Here is an 18,965-nt window from a genome sequence, read left to right on the forward strand (position 1 = left end):
ATCGCCTCCACCTGCACCTCCATCCTCTGTCCCAGAGCTTCCCGGAGCATCTTGGGCCTCTGACAATGGATCAGGTAGTCTTGAGGCCCAGCTGTGAAGTAAAACCATCTTGAGGTTGGCATTTGGCTGCCTGATTTCTCCATCCCTTTGCTCCTGTAGCTGCGCAAGCCTAGAATGTGCTTTTGCAATCATTTGCTTTCCTCTCCAACTCACCCTCCTCGCCTTTCTCTTTCCATGTATTTTATCTCAGCCTTAGAAGCTGCAAGTCTCCTCTGCATGTCTACATCTCAATCTTCATTTTGGGCCCCCAGGATAGTTGTTTGTGGGCCTAGCTCCCTGATCAGAAGTGTCTGCCTGTCCTCAGAGAGGGAAGAAAGGCTCAGGTGACAACGAAGGACATTTGGGTGGAGCGGCATGGAGAGCTCAGCAGGAAATTCACTGATGACTTTCTCAAATGTCCCCAGTGGTTGCTTGTCGCCACCTCAGGAAAGAGGAAAGCCAGTCAGGAGCCTAGGTAGGACTGATGACTTGGTCTGGGTATAGACTTGAGAAAGAACAGAGCTATCAGGATTTGTTGTTTTGTTTTGTTGTTGTTTTGATTTTTGAGGCTTAGTCTATGTAGTTCAGGCTGGCCTTGAACTCAAAGTGTTCCTCCTGCCTCAGCCTCCCAAGTGCTGGGATTACAGGCATGTGCCACCACCCTTAGTCCCAAGGATTGGTTTTGTATGGGCAGATCCTGGCATATTGTGAGTACTCTTTAATCAGAGACCTCATTTTACTGTTTCCAGGACTTTTGGAGACTACTTCCTTATATTTGGGTTTTTTGTTTTGTTTTGTTTTTAAATAATTTTTAAAATTAACTTTACTGGTACATTTTAGGTATACAATATGATGACATTCCTCATTGGGAATTTGTACCTTTACATGATATATCTTGGTTCTTATTTTTTTTCCCTAGTCCCCTGCCCTCCCTTCAACCCCTCCATCCCTCCCTATTTACAAAGACTTTGTTTTGTTTTTTGAGACAGGGTCTCACTATGTAATTCAGGGTGACCTTGAACTCACTATGTAGCCTATCCTTGCCTCAAACTCACAGTGATCCTCCTGCTTCAGCTTCCCAGGTGCTAGGAATACAGGCATAAGCCATCACACTTGGCTTCATACTTCTTTGTATTTGTGCAACTGATAAATTCCATGTTAGCCCATTCAGCTTTTCAACATTTGGGGGTCAAATGCTTATATTTTTTCTCTGCTCCACACCAGCCATTTCATCCAAATCTTGGTTAATGGCTGAGTGTCATAGCACATGCCTATAATACCTGCACTCAGAAGGCTGAAACTGGAGGATCACAGTGAGTTTGAGGCCAGCCTGGGCTATGGAAAGAGTAAGTTTAAAGGTATCATAATCATAATTGGAGAGGAAAGAGTAAGTTTAAGTTCAGCCTGAACTACATAGTGAAACCCTGTCTCAAAAACAAAACAAAGCAAAATGAAATAAATAAATAAATAATAAAAAAGTAAATCTTGGTTAATGCCAACAACTAGGCAAAGAAAGTAGTTCTCTTGGGCCAGGGATTTAGCTCAGTGGTTCCACCGCCTGCCTCGAAAGCACAAGGTCCTGAGTTTGATCTCTGGTACAAGAAAGAAAAGAAAACAAAGAAAAGAAAGAAAGAAAGAAAGAAAGAAAGTAGGTAAGTTAGTTATCTTTGGTACACACTCCCCAGATCACTTTATCTCCTGAGAGCTCATCTTGGGGGGTGGGGGGGCTCTGGGAGGGGTCTCCTTTGCAAATGATTAAACAGAGCCAGAAGCCGTGGGGTTCACGGTTGAAGGGAATGTGCATTTGCTGTTCTTTCCTAACACATGCCTGGTTTCTCTCTGCAGCTGAAAGCTGGCAAGTTCCAGCGCTGGGAAAACCTGAGTCTGATTAGCCTTGGCAGAGGCAACATAAGCCGTCTGTCTTCCTCATTCATCGAAAAGGAAGAATCTGCTGGACAGATGCCAGGGTCAACAGGAGACTCACCCCTGGCGCTCATGTGCCTCCTGCCAAGATTTCTTGGCCCTTTGGTGGCAAATCTGCCCTGCTGTGTGAGCGATCACATCATTTGCATTGAGTCTGCAGGACAGAAAACATGAAGCAATAGTGCAGACATAATCAGCCCCCACCCAGCCCCTCACACTGCTGTGTAACCACTGCCTCATCCCACAGTCTTGGGAAACAGGAAATCCTTTTTAGAACTGCTCAGTGATTTCACCAGCGAATTCTCTAAGAGTTGCCCAACGGCCATGCACGGCTCTTGGGTGGAGACCAGCACTGAGCACAGGGTCAGTGGGAGATTGCTGCTTGGGGACCTTTTTCTGAAGAAGCAGCCTGTGACCGTGGACACTTTTTTAACTTAATGAGATTGATTCTTTGATCTGGGCATCTGTAAGCTGGCAGTGATGGGAAGCCCTTGTTCTTGCTTGTTTAGCAACTGTAATTGTATCAGGACCTTCAGCAGGACTTAGTTATACAGACACACTGGAGAAATGTATAAAAAAATCAAAGAGCCAGATGTGGTGGTGCACACCTGTAATCACAGCACTTGGGAAGCTGAGGCAAGAGGACTGCTGTGAGTTTCAGGCCAGCCTAGGCTACATAGCAATACCGTGTTTCAAAAACCAACCAGCCAAACCAAAAAATAAATAAAAAAAAATAAAAACAAGCTGGCTGTGGTGGTGCATGCCTATTATCTCAGAACTCCGGGAAGCTGAGGCAAGAGGATCACAAGGTTGAGGTCAGCCTGTGTAGCTTAGCAAGATCCTGTCTCAAAATAAAAAATAAAAAAAGGGCTGGGGACATAGCTCAGTGTAAAGGCCCTGGGTTCCATCCCTAGTACTACAAGTAAATAGAAACAAATAAATAAAAGCAACGGTTCCCCACTGCTCACACTACTTTCTAGTGAAGGGGATGAAAACAGAAGTGATAAAAAAAAAAAAGAAAATGGAAGTGATTTCGGAATACAAGGGGAGTGACACACAGCACCCCCGGAAACCAAGTACAGAGGCACCAGGGGCTGCCATCCCCAAACTTTCTGGCCTTGGGCTCTTTTGTAGTCCTGAGCATTATCAAGGACCTCCACAAGCTTTTGTTTTTCATAAGTAGCTACTGATATTTATCATATTCAAAATTAAAATGGAGAAAATCAAGCACACAGGGCTACTCCAGCTCAGATGCCCTCAGCTGAGAGATGACATAGCCGCACATCAGGTTGCCTCTGGGACACACACTGTGCGGGTGTGAATGAGTGTTGGAGGAGAGAATGCCTCAGTGTTATAACACAGCTTTGACCTCACAGACACTCTGAATGGGACCCCTGAGGGGTCCCTGGGCCACACTTTGAGAAGTGTTACTAGAAAGAATTAAAAATGAGATTTGTGTTCCATCTGACAATGGGCCCCTATTCTGCACATAGAGGGTCCTTTAACAGCTGCTGCTTGGTTTAAAATCGATAGCTCAAAGAGTGAAAAAGAAGATTCCTGTTTTATAGGCATTAAAAATATGTCCTCAGAGCAGGTTCCTAATAAGGGAGCAGCAAAGTTAAGATAAGTTTACTTCTACTAATTCTTAGCCCACTTTTATTTATTTATTTATCTATTTTTTGTACCAGGGATCGAACTCAGGACCTTGCACTTGCAAGGCAGGTGGCAGAAGAACCACTGAGCTAAATCCCTGGCCTTTAGCCTACTTTTTAATGTTCATTCAACAAATGGTTTGGTCACTGTGTTATTCAGTTCTGCATCTCTGTGACAAAAATCTGAGCTAAGTCAACTTATAGGAGGAAGGGCTTGTCTTGGCTCACAGTTCTTTTTCTTTTGGTACCAGGGATCAAACTCAGGACCTCATGCTTGTGAGGCAGGCGGCGAAACCACTGAGCTAAATCCCCCGCTTGGCTCACAGTTGTGGAGGATTGGGTGCATGGCTGGCTGGCTCCATTGCATCTCCATTTGGGGCGAGGTAGAATGTCGTGGTGGAGACTGTGTAGTAGAGCAAGGCTGCTTGCCTCTTGATGGCCTGGAAGCAGATAGGGGGATGGATCACTTCTCGGCCTTTTGGCTAAGATCAAGTGTGGAGATCAGAGGGGGCTGGGACACGATAAGCGCTGTAAGGGCACCTCCACAACGACCTAACTTCCTTCCACTAATGTCCCACTTCCTAAAGGTTCCACCACCTAGCTGTGCATGGTAGCACAGGGCAGTGACTCAGCACTCTGGGAGGCAGAGGCAGGAAGATTGAAAATTTGAGCCTTGCTCTGGGAATTTAGACCTTGTCTCAAAATAAAAAAATAAGAGCTGGCTATTGGGCCGGGGATTTAGCTCAGTGGTTCCGTGTCTGCCTCGAAAGTACACAGGTCCCAAGATTGATCCTGTTACCAAAAAAAAAAAAAAAAAAAGAGTTGGGAATGTAGCTCAGTGTGAAGGCCCTGGGTTCAATCCTCACTACCAAAAAAAGAAAAGAAAAGAAAAGAAAAAAAGGTTTCAGTACTTCCCAAAAGGTGACCAAGCCTTTGGTATATGCCTTAGGGGAACATTTAAGGTCCAAACCATAATGGTCACTGATATTTAAAAAGCAGCTGCTACCACCATATTCATTTGTTGAGCACTTCCTCAGCTCCTTATGCAGTGCTGGTGCATTTACACAGTCGTAGGCACTTCACATCCATTAGTTATTTATTACACACTTGATAGAGTAAAAAATCCACATGGCCCTCTAGAGTGTGACAGAGCAAGCCTTCAAATCCAGGATGACTTCTTGAAAATGAGGTGCTTAATCCTTGAGCCCTAGTGCACCCCATAAACTCTCTGTGTGTTCAGGGCCCCTGGGCAAAGGCTCACCCAGCCGGCTCCAGGTATGGCAGCCCATTACCATGTCAGTGCGACCAGCCAGCACATGTGAGTGGTGTTATACGCTTGGCCTGCTACTGGCTCCTATAGGAAATGTGACGTGGACACAAAAAGTAATGTAAGACATAACCCCCACCTTTGAGCTTACTGCAATAAATGCACAAACATGGAAAATGACACAAGGTAGTGTACGGTAAGTGCCACCTGAGAGTCAGAGCTAAGGAGTGACCTTGGCATCCAGAGCAGGAACCTACTGGGGCCAGGGAGTTGGCCAAGATCTTGTGGGGGAGGAGCGTTTTGGGCTAGGCCTGAAGGAAAGATAGTTGGTACATGGGGGAAAAAAGAATGGAATTGGAATCAGAAACTAGGATGGCCAGGGTCCTAGTGCTGCTGTTAACCAGATGTGTGAACTGGAGCCTGCTGCCAAGCCTGGTACACGAAAGGAGCTATAAGCAGGACATGGTGGCGCACGCCTGTAATCCCACCACTTGGGTGGCTAAAGCAGGAAGATTGAAAGTTTGAGCCTTGAGAATTTAGCGAGATCCTGTCTCAAGATAAAAAAAGGCTTGGGAATGTATCTCAGTGTGAGGCTGTGGGTTCAATCTCCAGTACTGCAAAAACAAAACGACAACCAAGGAAGCTGCGAAATCTCCAGACCTCTGAATCCAGCTCAGGTTCATCAGTCTCACTGGCCAGGTGGCTCACTCGTGGCCCCCTGCTCACTCAGGATTCAACAGGCACTTCTCCAGAGTCCTGACCTCAATCTTAGTGAGGGAGCCAGCACTTTCATAGTTTCCACTCTGAGCTGAGCTCTCTGGAAAGCCTTTGAAGTCTCACTGAATAGATCCTACTCCAGGCCTCCACTTCCTCATTTTATATCCTTAGGCAAGCTGCTTCAACCTCTTTCAAGCCTCAGTTTGTTCACGTGTAAAATGAAGGCAACAGTCCCCTCCAGAAGTGCTGTGAAAGTCAGCTGTCAGTCACCTAAGCCCCTGGGGGGTGCCCCAAAGGGCCTGAGCAATCTGCACTGTAATTTGTTATCACTCTGGTACCCTGAGCCTGCAGCATGATCACAAGCAATTCAAGCTAGGAAATGTTACATTGAGTTCATTTATATCTTTGTTTCATCATCTTTTTTTTTTTTTTGGTACTGAAGATCGAACTTGGGACCCTGCACTTGTGAGGCAGGCACCGGAACCACTGAGCTAAATCCCCGTCCCTCATTTGTTTCAAATTTTAAATCATCATGGAACTGGGTCATCATGGAAAGATAAAAAAGAAATGGAAAAGAAAATACAGTTAGTGTCTCTTCAGGGAGAGCCAAGAGAGAGGAAGAGAAAGAGAGTGAGCTTGTGTTTTCACTTTATAAGATGCTCAGAGTGTCTTGATTTTAATAAACCACCACAAATCTTTATAACTGCTATGGTTTAGATGTGATTTGTCCCCTAAGAATACATGTATTGAGGTTGTGGTCCTCAGTGTGATGATGTTTAGAGTTTTCTTCATTCTTTCTTTTCTATTCTTTGTGTGTGTGTGTGTGTGTGTGTGTGTGTGTGTGTGTGTTGTGTTTTGTTTGTTAAAACAAGATTTCTCTATATGGGTCAGGCTGGTCTTGAACTCACAGTAATTCTCCTGTCTGAGTGCTGGGATTATAGATATGTACCACCATGCCTGGCTAAGGTGATGTGACCTCTAAAAGTTTGGGCCTAGTGGGAAGTTACTAGGGGTGCTGCTCCCTCAAGGAATTAACATAGTTCTCCTTATGCCCTTGTTACTTCTTGAGAGAGGTCTGTTATAAAAGAGCAAGGTGGCCTGGGGTGGTGGCACATGCTTGTAATCCCAGCACTTGGGAGGCTGAGGCAGGAGGATTGCTGCAAGTTTGAGGCCAGCCTGGGATACACAGTGAGTTCAAGGCCAGCTTGAACAACATAGTGATACACAGTCTCAAACAAACAAACAAACAAACAAAAAACCAAAAAAGCAAGGCTGTTCTCTTCCCTATCCTGACTCCTGTCCTGTAAGTGGTCTGACATGTGCTTTGCCATCACAGCATCCAGCAGGGCATATAACAGCCAGGGGCCCTCGAGAGAGCCGGCACTGAACTGTCTGGACTATCAGTATGAAACTAAGGGAAAGAAACCTCTTTCATTACACATTGCCCACTTCAAGAACTTTGTGATACCAACAGAAAACAGATAATATAATGTCTTTTTATACTAGAGAATATTACATATGAGCAGGAGCAATATCTAATATGCAATTAATTTATTCAAAAGAAGTTAGCTAGTAAAGAAGACCCATTTTTTATTCCAGCCCAACATCCCTCAAACTCACTTTCCCTATTGTTATAGAAGGAAGAGGAAGGGGAAGAAGCAGGGGAGGAGGAGGAAGAGGAGGAAGGGAAGGAGAGAGGAAGAAAAGGAAGGAAGAAGGAAGGAAGGAAGGAGGGAAGGATGGAAGGAACAGGAACTGCTCTAAATGACTCTTCACCCACTTCTGCATTGGTTGGTAGGATACTGCTTCTTCATCACGTTGACACACTGTCTACTTTTTTTTTTTTAAACATGGGTTGGCAATATCAAGCTAAGAGAAGTGATAGTTTGCAATTTAAAAACTATCGCTGTTGTTGTTTGAAACAGGGTCTCACTATGTTGTTCAGGCCAGCTTTGTACTATGCAGCCCAGGCTGTCTTAAAGTTGCAGCAATCCTCCTGCCTCAGCTTCCCAAGAGCTGGCATAACAAGTGTGCACCACCACCCTCTGGCTAAAAATAATTATTCAAGTGAGATGAAGGGTTTCTACTTTTTGTGGAACATGTGCGTCAAAGGCATGGCCCACAGTTAATGTGACTGAGACTCAGTGGCAATGGGGAGAGGGTAGTGATTATTTCAATATTAATGGGTCATGTTGGTAAAGTGTTCTAATTTGCATGCTGCAGTCACACACGGTTTCCCATTTAGCTCTCATAACCACCCCTTGAATGAGGTTTTCACTTGGGATGCTTTTAGCCGAAGTAACAGATGACCCAATTCAGAGTTAATAAAGAGAAGTTGGAAGGTTTTTTTTTTTAAGCTTACATAAAAAGAAGTCCAAAGGGGCTCCTCTCTGCCATCCTCACTGTCGGATTTTTCCTGAGGCTAATGGGATGGCTGCTGGTCCTCCACGAGACTCAGCTTCTCGGCCCCAGCCTGCTGCAAAGAGACACGCCAGCTTCCCACAGCAGCAGCTCCTCGCCTCCCCTCCTTTCTCTTTTCCTTTCTTTTCTGTTCTTGTTGTATGGGGATAAAACCCAGGGCCTTCACAGTAAGCTACATCCTCAGCCCTTTTAAAAATTTTTGAGACAGGGTCTTGCTAAATTGCTCAGTTGCCCAGGATGGGCTCAAACTTGATATTCTATTGCCTCAGCCCCCAGGGTGCTGGGATTATAGGTCCAGCTCAACAGCAGCCTTTTCTCTTTCTCTTTGTCTTTCTCCTCCCCCCCACCCCTTTCTGAGGCAGGGTTTTGCTTTGTAGCCCAGGCTGGCCTTGTTGATCCTCCTGCCTCAGCCTCCCTATTGCTGGGATTATGGGTGTGTGCCACCATACCTGGTTTATAGTAACATTTCCTTGAGAGAGATGCTGTCTTCCCAGAAGCCTGCAGTAATCCTCTCCTCTTTTCTCATCCCCTCAGGCCCCTACTCCTGCCTGTTTCTAGATAAACATGGCCCAGAGCATATACATCTTTTGCTAATCAACTGATAGATACTGGACAGTCAACCACAGTATCCTCTACATGTGCCCATTTTGGGGTCATATGGTCAGGAATTGGCAAACTACAGACTCTGGATCCAATCCGGCTGGCTGCCTGTTTTTTTTAAGTAAAGTGTTCTTGGAACACAACTATGCTCAGAAGCTTAAGGATTGCTCGTAGCTGCTTTGGTGCCACAGAGCAGAGTTGAGTTGTTACAGAAACCATATGGCCCCCAGCGCCTGAAATATTTACAGTGTGCCCTTTACAGACAGTGTGCTGACCTTAGTTCTAGAAGAAAGTGCAGTCGCGATTGCACAACCTATCCAAAGTTGAAGAGCTGATACGAAGAAGAGACTAGATTCTAACTCGGGTCGCACCACTGTCTGCTGCCTGCTCCACCTGAGGACTTGGTGGACGCCCTTGCTTTTCTTAGGATGTCAGTTGGTGATCTTGTTACCTAGAGTAACTCTGACATAGACCTGATGAAATAAATATGTCTGTAGTAACTGCGCTGATTCTTAGAAAACAGCAATTTCACACAGTAATATAGAGGAGTAGGGAGGGGACATGAGGGAATAGCAGAGATGTTTTACAATTTTTCACAGAAAGTTTGACATGCCATTTTAAAAAGACACATAAACACCAACTGGAATAAATTAAACAGTTTCACCAACCAGTGGGATAAAATTAAAGATGTTCGAAAAGTAACTCCACACAGGTGAAATGTTGATTCAGGTTTACTTTGATGAGTTTAATTCAGTTAGTTTTTGAAATAAAGGAAAAAATCAGTTACGGTGACATGTCTGTAATGCTAGCATTTGGGAGACAGAGGAGGAAGATCTCAACTTCGAGGCCAACCTGAGCTACATAGCAAGACCTGTCTCAAAAAATAAGTAAAATAAAACAAAACAAACTGTATGTGGGGTGCATGCCTACAATCTCAGCATTCAGGAGGCTGAGGCAGGAGTATCACGGTGAGGTCAGCTTGGGCTAGTGAGCTCAGGCAAGGCCAGCCTAAACTGTGCAGAAATACCCTGTCTCAAAAAACCAAATAACGATGATGATGATACAAAAGAAAAAACAGTGAAATGAATGCAGCACTTACAGTGTGACTTAATGATTTTTCCTTTTCATGATGGTGTGAAAGTAATACACACCTACAGTATTAAGCACACTTTGAATTTGGATCTGTTGCCTGGCTAGGGATTATTTCCAAGTAAGGTCACATTCTTATGTTCTGGGGGTTGGACCTCAGCATTTTTTTTGGAGACATTATTGGGCCTGTAACTCCTGGGTAAAGGTACAGTCAGTGGAGCAGCCCCCACATCTTGCTCCGGTAATTCCCCTTCCTACCACCATCATGTGATCTTCACATGGCGGTCTGTGTGATCTGCTTAAAATGAAAACTGGATTGTGTGGCAACTCAGCAAAAAGCCTATCAAATTTCACTTCTTTTTATTGAAGCACCAAGTTCCTAAGAGCTGGTTTGGGCCTACTCACTAGCTCGTCACCTGCCCCCTACCCTGTGTTTTGGCCACACCTCCCAGGACCCAGTCTAAAACAAGCTTTACCCATCCTGAGGCAAGTTCACAGCTTTCTGAACACCTCTTCCTTCAAAGCTTAGGTCAAAGCTGGGCATGGTGACACACGACTATAATCTTAGTACTCCTGAAGGCTGAGGCAGGAGGATTCCAAACTTAAGTTTGGGGCAACTTAGCAATTTAGTGAGGACCTGTCTCAAAAAATTAAGAAAGGGCTGGAAGCTGGGCATGGTGACACATGCCTATAACCCCAGTATTTGGGAGGCTGAGGCAGGAGGATAGATGTGAGTTCAAGGCCAGCCTGAACTAACTGCAATACCCTGTCTCAACAAACAAAAAAACAAACAGGGGGCTGGGGATTTAGCTCAGTGGAGCGGGGCCTGCCTCACAAGCACAAGCTCAAGGTCCTGAGTTCAATCCCCGATATCAAACAAACAAACCAAACAAAGAAAGGTTCTCTCCAATGGCACCAGACTGTGTCCTGCAAAGGCAGCCACATCTTGATATTGATCCTGTTCCAAGGTCTCATCCTGCCATGTGAGTGGCCCTCCCCATGGAGATCTGGGCCCAGGTTTCCCCTTCTAGATCCCAGACAGGGCTGGTGATGGCCCTGATCAACAGTGGACAGCAAAGTAGTGTCCCGAGGGCTGGGGATTTAGCTCAGTGGTTTCACCACCTGCTGTGCAAGTGCAAGGACCCGAGTTTGATCCCCAGTACCAAAAAAAAAAAAAAAAAAAGTGTCCTGTGACACAGGCTGAGTCCTCAGAAGCAGGCCACCTCTATCTCCCTTTCTGCTGGACTCAGACCCCAGCCTGCATCTGAAAATGTTTAGGCCTCCGTGGAGGCTGCATGAGGCCTTTGCAGCTAAGGTCTTGGCTCAGAGAGCCCCAACCACCATAGCACTGGGGAGGACGCAGCCCAGAGTCATGGAGCAGACAAACCATCCCTCCCGGCGTTCCTGACGCCCAGAAACCAGGGAGAACTGGTGTGATGACTATTAAATCATGGGACTGGGGGACGGATAATTGATTACATGCCACTAGATAACAAGAACACCAAGAATCTCTTTTCTCTTCAGTTTTCTCCCCAGCAATTTCCATCACTTGCTGCTGTCCAGTTGTTCCTCCCATCCCCTTCTTCTCATTGTTCACCTTCCCCATCTTCATTTCCGGGCCACTCAGGAGGCTGAGGCAGGAGGATTATTAGTGAATTTGAGGCCAGCCTGAACTACATAGTTAGACCCTGTCTAAAAACAAACCCAGAAAGAAATATTTTCTTCTGCTCTGTTCTGTATAACAAATCTTCCAATATAGAAATGTCATCATCTACCCCTTTTTCTGTCTAGCCTATCCAACAATTTGCCAAGCATTGCTTTGGGTCACTTGGTATGTTTTTTTGCTGTTGTTTTTTGAGACAGTGTCTTGCTATGTAGTTCAAGCTGGTCTTGAACTCACTTAGTCCAGGCTGGCCTGGAATTAACAGCAATCCTCCTGCCTCACCCTCCTTAGCGCCAGGATTATAGGTGTGTGTCACCACACCAGGCTTATTTTTTTAACTAATATTTTTAAACTGATGATTAAGATTGTATAGATTTATCAGGTGTAACTTGATGTTTTGACATGTATACACACCATGGGATAGATAACTTGAGCTAGTTGACATGCACTGCCTCACATATTGAAGGGAAGATTAATGTCAGGAACTGCCAACCAATATGAGAGTGGCTGTAAGATGTAAGGAAACTCTCTGTGAGATCCTCTGGCCGAGGAGGAGGACCCAAGTGGGAACAAATGTGGGAGGGCTCAGATCTCTTTAGGGCAGATGCGCTTTAGCCCAGCATACAGCGCACAGCAGCCATCTGGTATGTCTGGCTGGCGCTGGCCTGGCACTCCATGGGTCACCTTCTGTGTGCAGGGGGAGCAGGTAGGGTACACCTGCAGCCATGGACCGCTGAGCACGGTGTGCTACTTTTCTTGTTGAGACAAAATATCCAACACTCAAAGTTAAAGGAGGAAGGTTTATTTAGCTCATAGTTTGTAGAGGTTTGAATCTATAATCTGCTGGCTCCAAGGCAGGGTGGCATGGCAGAGAGGACTTGCAGAGAAACAGTTCATGGCAGCCAGAAGGGAGCCAAACAAGGGACTTTAACAGTGTTTCTGCCCCTTTTATCTTATCCAGACTACTGGGATTAGGGCAGTGCCAAATGAGTCAGTGCACTGGTTTAGTAACCACACATCTTTAATCCTACCATCACACACTCTAGGTTCAGCCACCTCGGAAAAGGCCTATGACCGAATGAGGCTTTGGGAGACACCTAGATACAAAACATAACACATGGTGAGAGGATCTCTTCTACAATGCCACGGCAGAGCCCTCTACTCCAAAAGCTTAATGTTACACTCACTTTCAAGTGAACCACTTAAATCAATTAATTGTGGGTCACAAAGCATACATTACGAGTTGGGGGCAATCAGTAACTAGCACCCCTGGCAGAAGTCTCTATTCCCTCACAAAGCAGAAGGTCAAACATCAGCCATTTCCAGGGTTTTGCGGGGCGGGGGGGGGGCAGTCAGTGGTGTCATCCAGGGTGCTGATGGTTTCCATCTTGTTCCCCCTGGGTTGGCTGAGTCTCCTCTCATAGTTTCAAGGGGCTACAGAAGTCTCAAGTGCCTTGTGCAGACATCTCCACATCCAGGGGATAAGAAAATGGAATTTCCTCTCCTGCATCTCTTGGTACTGGAGAGGAAAACATGTAGAAGCCTCAGAATGCTTCCCATCAAGTTCTAGGTCAGCGCTGCTTCTATACCTTTGTTCTGCTGCAGGCGTGGCGGTGGAGGGAAGGGGAAGCAAGGATCTCACCTGCCGCCTTGTTTGCTTGAGGTTGGTGTGGCCCTGGCTACCAGCAGGAAGGTGGCTAACCACACCTCCTGTCACTCTCTCTACTCCTGAGTCACCACCCTAAGTGGTCACTAGCCCCAGGATCTTATCCCAGCCAGGCATGACTAATCACAAACTGGGTGGGTGTTCTTGGAGAAAGAAGGCTGTCTGCTGTCTGTTCTGTCACCTTTATTCTAATCTGTTTAAGTAAGCAGCTTTTGGTCCATCCTGCAACCAGTGGATCTTCCGAGGTGTCACTGTGACCATCTATCTCAGGCATGGATATCCCACGGAAGAGACGGTGTATGAGTCCTAGAGCAGAGAGTTCACTTCCAAGCTGTGTCCTTTGTAATGGCAAGACCTTGGGCAAGGTATTTAATTTCTTCATGCCTGAATTTCACACTTTTTAAATGAGGATAATAAAGTGACCTATCTCACTGGGTTGCTATGAACAGTAAATGAAATGCAACAGAAAGAGTTCCTAACAGAAAGTGAGCTTCTAACATGTATCACCGTGTCACCTGTTATGGGTCCCCATTTCATATCCAATTATATCTAATTTTATTAGGTAAGTATTTAAGATCCTGTAGGAGCTATAAATTTCCCCCAATCTACATTAAAATCAACTATCTGAGTGTGGTAGTTCGGGGCTATGATCCCAGCACTTGGGAGGCTGAGGAAGGAGGATTACCACAAGTGGGAGGCCAGTTTGGGCTACATAGTGAGTTCAAGGACACCTTGAACTACATAGTGAGACCTTGTCTCAACCCCCCCCCCCAAAAAAAAACACCAACTATCTAAACTGTGAGCTCCTTAAGGATTATATTTTAAAAGCCCTGGATTTAGCACTATATTTGGCCAAAAACACTTCTTTCTACTCCCATGTGACTTCTACTTAAGCCAAGTATCTTGTATAGGACACACAGCTTCTGTATTTTTCAATTCATGACTTTGCACTTATTGTTCTTGCCTGCAATGTCCTTTCTGTGTATTTCCCCAACCTATTTTCCCAGACTCACCTCCAAAGCTCTCACTCCTATAATAACATTTTTTTCCAATTTCTTGTTCTTTGAAAATGTCAAACCCACAGAAAAGCTGAAAGAATAGCATAATTGATATAATTCACCTACATTTGTGATTGCTAATATTTTTAACCTCTGCTTTGCATCTCTACATATATTTCCCCGCATCATTTGGAAGCTGACATTATGACATTTCATATTCAGCATGTAGCAGCAAGAACCTTCTCCTATTTGATTACATTACCATTATCTCATCCAAGACACTTAACACTGATACAAATCATCTACTATATAATTTTTTTGGTAAACCATTTATCATCTTAGAATCAAGGAACACTCAAAAGGAATAACAATGTGCTTTGGGGGCCTTTGGGCAAAATCAGGAGCTTCCTGGATGTTTTGTAAGCTTTTGTCTGTGGTTCAGAGATATGTGCACACCATCAGTTTGACAGCTTGTGGTTTGTATTCTCAAGGGGCAGCCATTAACGTCTCCTGCCTCTGCTCTGACACCACACAGGGACATCCTCAGCAACAGCCCGTTTCTTTCCTTGCTCTGTCATTCACGTTTCTAGAGTCAGGCCAAAGCCAATGTCAGGTGCAGGAAGACTGAGCTTTCATAGTGGTGGAGGTGAGGTAGCATCTGGGTTCCACCTTTGGACCTCTCCGATTAGCTGTGGAGTGCATCTGTGACTAGGGCTGCCATAAACAAGTGCCACTGAGCGAATAAGAGTACAGAAATGTATTCTCTCAGAGTTCTGGAGGCTCTAAGTCCAAAATCAAAGTATGGGCAGCCACACTCCCTCAGAGGATCATCTTTTCCAGGCCTCTCCCCTAGCTCCTGGTGTTGCCAATGATCCTACGGATCCTTTGGCCTGAAGATGCATCACTTCTCCATCTTCACATGTCTGTATTGTGTTCTCGTTGTGTGTCTCTGCCTCCAGTTTTGTTGGGTATGGTGGCACACTGTTGTAATCTCAGCAACACAGGAGGCTGAGGCAGGAGGATCACAAGTTCGAGGCCAGCCTGAACAATTTAATGAGACTGTACCTCAAAATAAAAATTAATATCGAATAGTTTCTCTAGTGTGAGAAACTGAAAGTGTAAATAAGATGATTAAAACAAATAATTGATAATTTGAAATAGGAAGAAAAGGTCAAGGAGTGGGGTGGTGGGAGGGAAAAGGGAAAGGAAAGGAGGGAAAGGAAAAATTATGAGAAGAGAAAAAAATGGAAACAAAGTCTATGTAAATGGGGAAGGGTGGAGGGGGTGAAGGGCACACAGGTAATGGGGAAAAAAATAAGAACCAAGATACATCATGTACAGGTACAAACACCCAATGATAAAGGTAAATGTATTGTTTACCTAAAATGTACCAATAAAAGAATTAAAGGAAAAAAAAAATTAAAGGGGATGAGGATGCAGCCCTGGTATCAATTCCCAGTACCACAAAAACAAACAAAAAACAGGAATAATAACAATAGAACTTTGTTAGTCTTAGTAGATTAAGAGCCCACTCTACTCTTGTATGAGCTTATCTTTTTTGTTATTGTTTTTTGAGACAGGGTCTCCCTTTGTAGATTAGGCTGGCCTTGAGCTCACTACCTACGTAGCCCAGCTTGGCCTGGAACTCAAAGCGTTCCTCCTGCCTCAGCCTCCCAAGCGCTGGGATTACAGGTGTGCCTACCATGCCTAGTGTGCTCATTTTAACTAATCCATTGGCAATGGCCCTACTTTCAAATAAGATCACAATCTGAAGCACTGGGAGTTAGGGCTACAAGATATCTTTCTGACACAGTTCAACCCATAACAGAGGGTCTTTGGCTAACATCTCTAGGTTTCTGTTTCCTCAAAGATTTGCTTTAAAATTTAAATGAAATACAGAATTATTCCATACACCATTTGGCTTTAGAGTTTCTAATCTACGATTTACTGTATATTAAATTTTTCCCAATTGTCCACGGATGTCCCTTATACTTTCCTTTTGTGGGTTGCCAGCTGCAACTAAGGATCGCACATTAAATTTTGTCATGCTTCTTTAGAGTCCTTTAATTTAGGACAGTGTTTCTCAAACTTTCATGTACTTAAGAGACTTGTGTAGAGTTTGTTAAAACAATTTCCTGGGTCCAGGTGTGTAGGTCAGTGGTAGAGTGTGTAATTAGCATGTGCAAGACCCCAGGTTCAATCACAAGCACCACCATAGAAAATAAAGCAAAAGACAAACAAAATGCCCTCCTGGACTCATCTCCAGAGAGCTCACTCACTAGGTTGGGATGGGTTCTGTGAATTGGCATTGTGCATGCTCAGCAAGCTCTCAACCATTGACCTACAGCCCCAGCCCTAGAAATATTTTTGATTTCATCACTTTAAGAAGCAGAAACATCAGTTTTTCAAAAAATTGTTGATATAATTTATTATTTGAGACAGGGTCTCCTTATGTAGTTCAGCCTGACCTTGAACTATGTAATACAGACTGGCCTTGAACTATTGGTCCTCCTGCCTCAGCCTCTCAAGTGCTGGGATTACAGGTGTATGCCACCACACCTGGCTTGGTGACACTACTTTTAATCACTTGATTGAGGTGGTTCTGTCAGATCTTTTCACTGTGAAGATACATTTTTCCTTTATTAGAGAAATATACTTTGGGGGCAATAGTTTCAAACAAAGTTAATGTTCTTGTTCACAACAACTTTTTATGTGATAGTATCAGTAATGATCCTTGCCTGTAACAATTAGAACTCTGGATTATTAGCAAACTATGAACCCTTTCTTGATTGATATCTGCAGTTGACATCTGGGCTCTCACCTGGAGTCATTAGAGCTGTATAATGCTCCCTTCCCCCCACCTCCCCCTGTACTGGGATTTGAACTCAGGACCTTGTGCTTTCCAGGCAGGCGCGGGTACCACTGAGCTACATCCCTGAACCTAGAGCTGTATAACCCTTTCAGGATAGCACATCAGCTATATCACAGGCTCTGGGACTGTCTGAAAACCCGACTTTCATTTATTAGCTGCATGACTACCTAGTTACTTAATTCCTCCATGTCTGTTTCCTTATGTGTAAATGGGTGAAATAAATGAACTTCTTTTAAAGGATTACTAGGATTACATAAGTCAACTGAAAGTCCCAGAACACTACTGGGTACCTGATCACCTGTGCCAGTACTACCGCATATCTGATGATTTGAAAATACTTAAATACCAGTTTTGCCACATCTCAGAATGTCCTCAGTTCCTCATCAATAACGAGGTTCCCACCTCATAGGTTTGTGAAGATTTCTGTTGAAGTGTTCATTGCAGTATCGGGTGTGGACTAAGCATTAAAAAGATTAGCTGTCATAGTGATTTTTAAATTTTTGCACTGCTGTGGATGAACTTGGCCTCCTATATACTAGGCAAGTGCTCTACCACTGAGCTATACCACCAGCCTTCTGTCTTTATTTGCTCCAAAGAAAGTAAGTTTTTGAGAGGGAGTCTTTTCAGTTATCCTCTTATACTTATACTGTGCCTGGCTTACAATCAGTCACACAGTATGGGGTCAACCCAATACGTGAGTAGAATTAATGAAGCTTTGTTGGGTGACGCTTGCTGGAAAGTCACACTCCTAACCATGTTCACGTTGCTTTCTTTACATGTGCTGCCGGAAGCCTATGATTAGGAAATCACGTCCCACAGGGCCCAGGTTGAAAACCTCTATGTGGGGCTCATGAAAACCGTGTTCTTACCTCGCACGTATCCGCACCGACGCGGCTGTGCTAAGACAGTTTCCGCCCTGGCAGTTTGATCTAAAATCCCTTTTCTACTCCACCTTGCTAATCGTGGCTGGGCACGGTTACTCACGCTGCAGTTAGGCGCGGTAGAAGAGGAAACTGAGGTCGGGGTGTGCGGCCGGCAGGAGAGCACAGGCCTTGAAGGATACCTGGCGTCCAAGTCTCGCCTGCGCCGCTTCGCGTCCCGCCAGGGCATTCCTCATGTGACCCGGACCTGGGCGGAGCCGGGCGCACCGAGATCACCTGAACAAGGGAGTCACGTGAGCGGGGGTGGGGCGGGGGTGGGACCAGAGGTGGTCACGTGACGAGGCTCCGGGCTGCAGTCGAGCCCAACCAAACCGCGCTGCCTCTTCTCTGCTCCCTCTGGCCTCGCGCCTCTCGGACTCCACCTCAGACCCCGTCCCGGGCGCGGTCCCGAGCAGCTGCCCGCCCCCAGTCCCCGCCCGCTTCCAGTCCGGCGCCCGCCGCGCAGCCTGGGTCGGAGCAATGGGGGCCGCCGCCGGTCGGGGAGCCCACCTGGGGCCCGCACCCGCCGGCGGCCAGCCGCGCTCACTGCTGGTGCTGCAGCTTCTGCTGCTCGCGGCGGCCCCGGGGACAGCGCAGGCCCAGGCCTCGGAGTTCACCGAGCTGTGTAGGTGGGTGGCCCGCCGGGGCGCCGGCTCTGCTCCTGGGGTTCGGGGCATTCGGCGGGGCCGGGTGTGGGGGGGCGGTAGCGTTCGTGGAGGGACTGGGTCTGCGGCCGCCCCTCGTCCACTCTGGGGCTCGCCCCGCCCTCGAGAGAAAGTTGCCTGTGTGGTGGCCCAGGAGGCACCTCAGGGTCCTGTACGCCGTGGGTGGGGGGCGCTGGCCTGCGAATTCTTGTGCTCGGCCACTTGTGGCTGTCACTAAAGTCAGGGGGGTCTTTGTGTGCGAGGGCCGGCCTCCAGACCCGTGTGAACCGGGACACTGCGGGCATCCTCACCCCCAGTGCCCTTCTCTCAGTGGTGCGGCTGGGAAGTTGCAGGAGGCAGGTATTCAGCTTTGCTTTTGTTCTACTGCACGTTTCATCTGAGTCCAACTGACGGAGCTCTGGCGAGGCCCCTGAGTGTGGACAGATTCACCAGTGGGTCGGAGCCCACGAGAATGGCCTGGGAGTTGGGTGTGC

The 18,965-nt window shown here is 46.1% G+C and overlaps 1 protein-coding gene and 1 long non-coding RNA gene across 2 annotated transcripts in view; one reads left to right on the forward strand and one right to left on the reverse strand.

The window, feature by feature from the left end:
* Positions 1–12,157: 12,157 nt before the first annotated feature.
* Positions 12,158–18,020, reverse strand: LOC147825032 (uncharacterized). Its single transcript, XR_015441580.1, has 2 exons — positions 17,777–18,020; positions 12,158–12,890 (listed from the first exon to the last, which is right to left on the reverse strand). It is a non-coding gene; the product is annotated as an uncharacterized LOC147825032 (long non-coding RNA).
* A 111-nt stretch (positions 18,021–18,131) lies between these two features.
* Igf2r (insulin like growth factor 2 receptor) overlaps positions 18,132–18,965 on the forward strand; it is a 134,527-nt gene continuing 133,693 nt past the window's right edge. The window contains 1 exon segment of the mRNA NM_001310295.1: positions 18,132–18,456. Within this exon segment, the coding sequence (NP_001297224.1) occupies positions 18,308–18,456 (149 nt within the window). The 5' untranslated portion in view covers positions 18,132–18,307.

This window comes from Heterocephalus glaber, unplaced genomic scaffold (genome assembly GCF_053883595.1).
Source record: "Heterocephalus glaber isolate CG9 unplaced genomic scaffold, H.glaber_assembly_v1.0 deba00001523, whole genome shotgun sequence".
Taxonomy (NCBI): Eukaryota; Metazoa; Chordata; class Mammalia; order Rodentia; family Bathyergidae; genus Heterocephalus; species Heterocephalus glaber.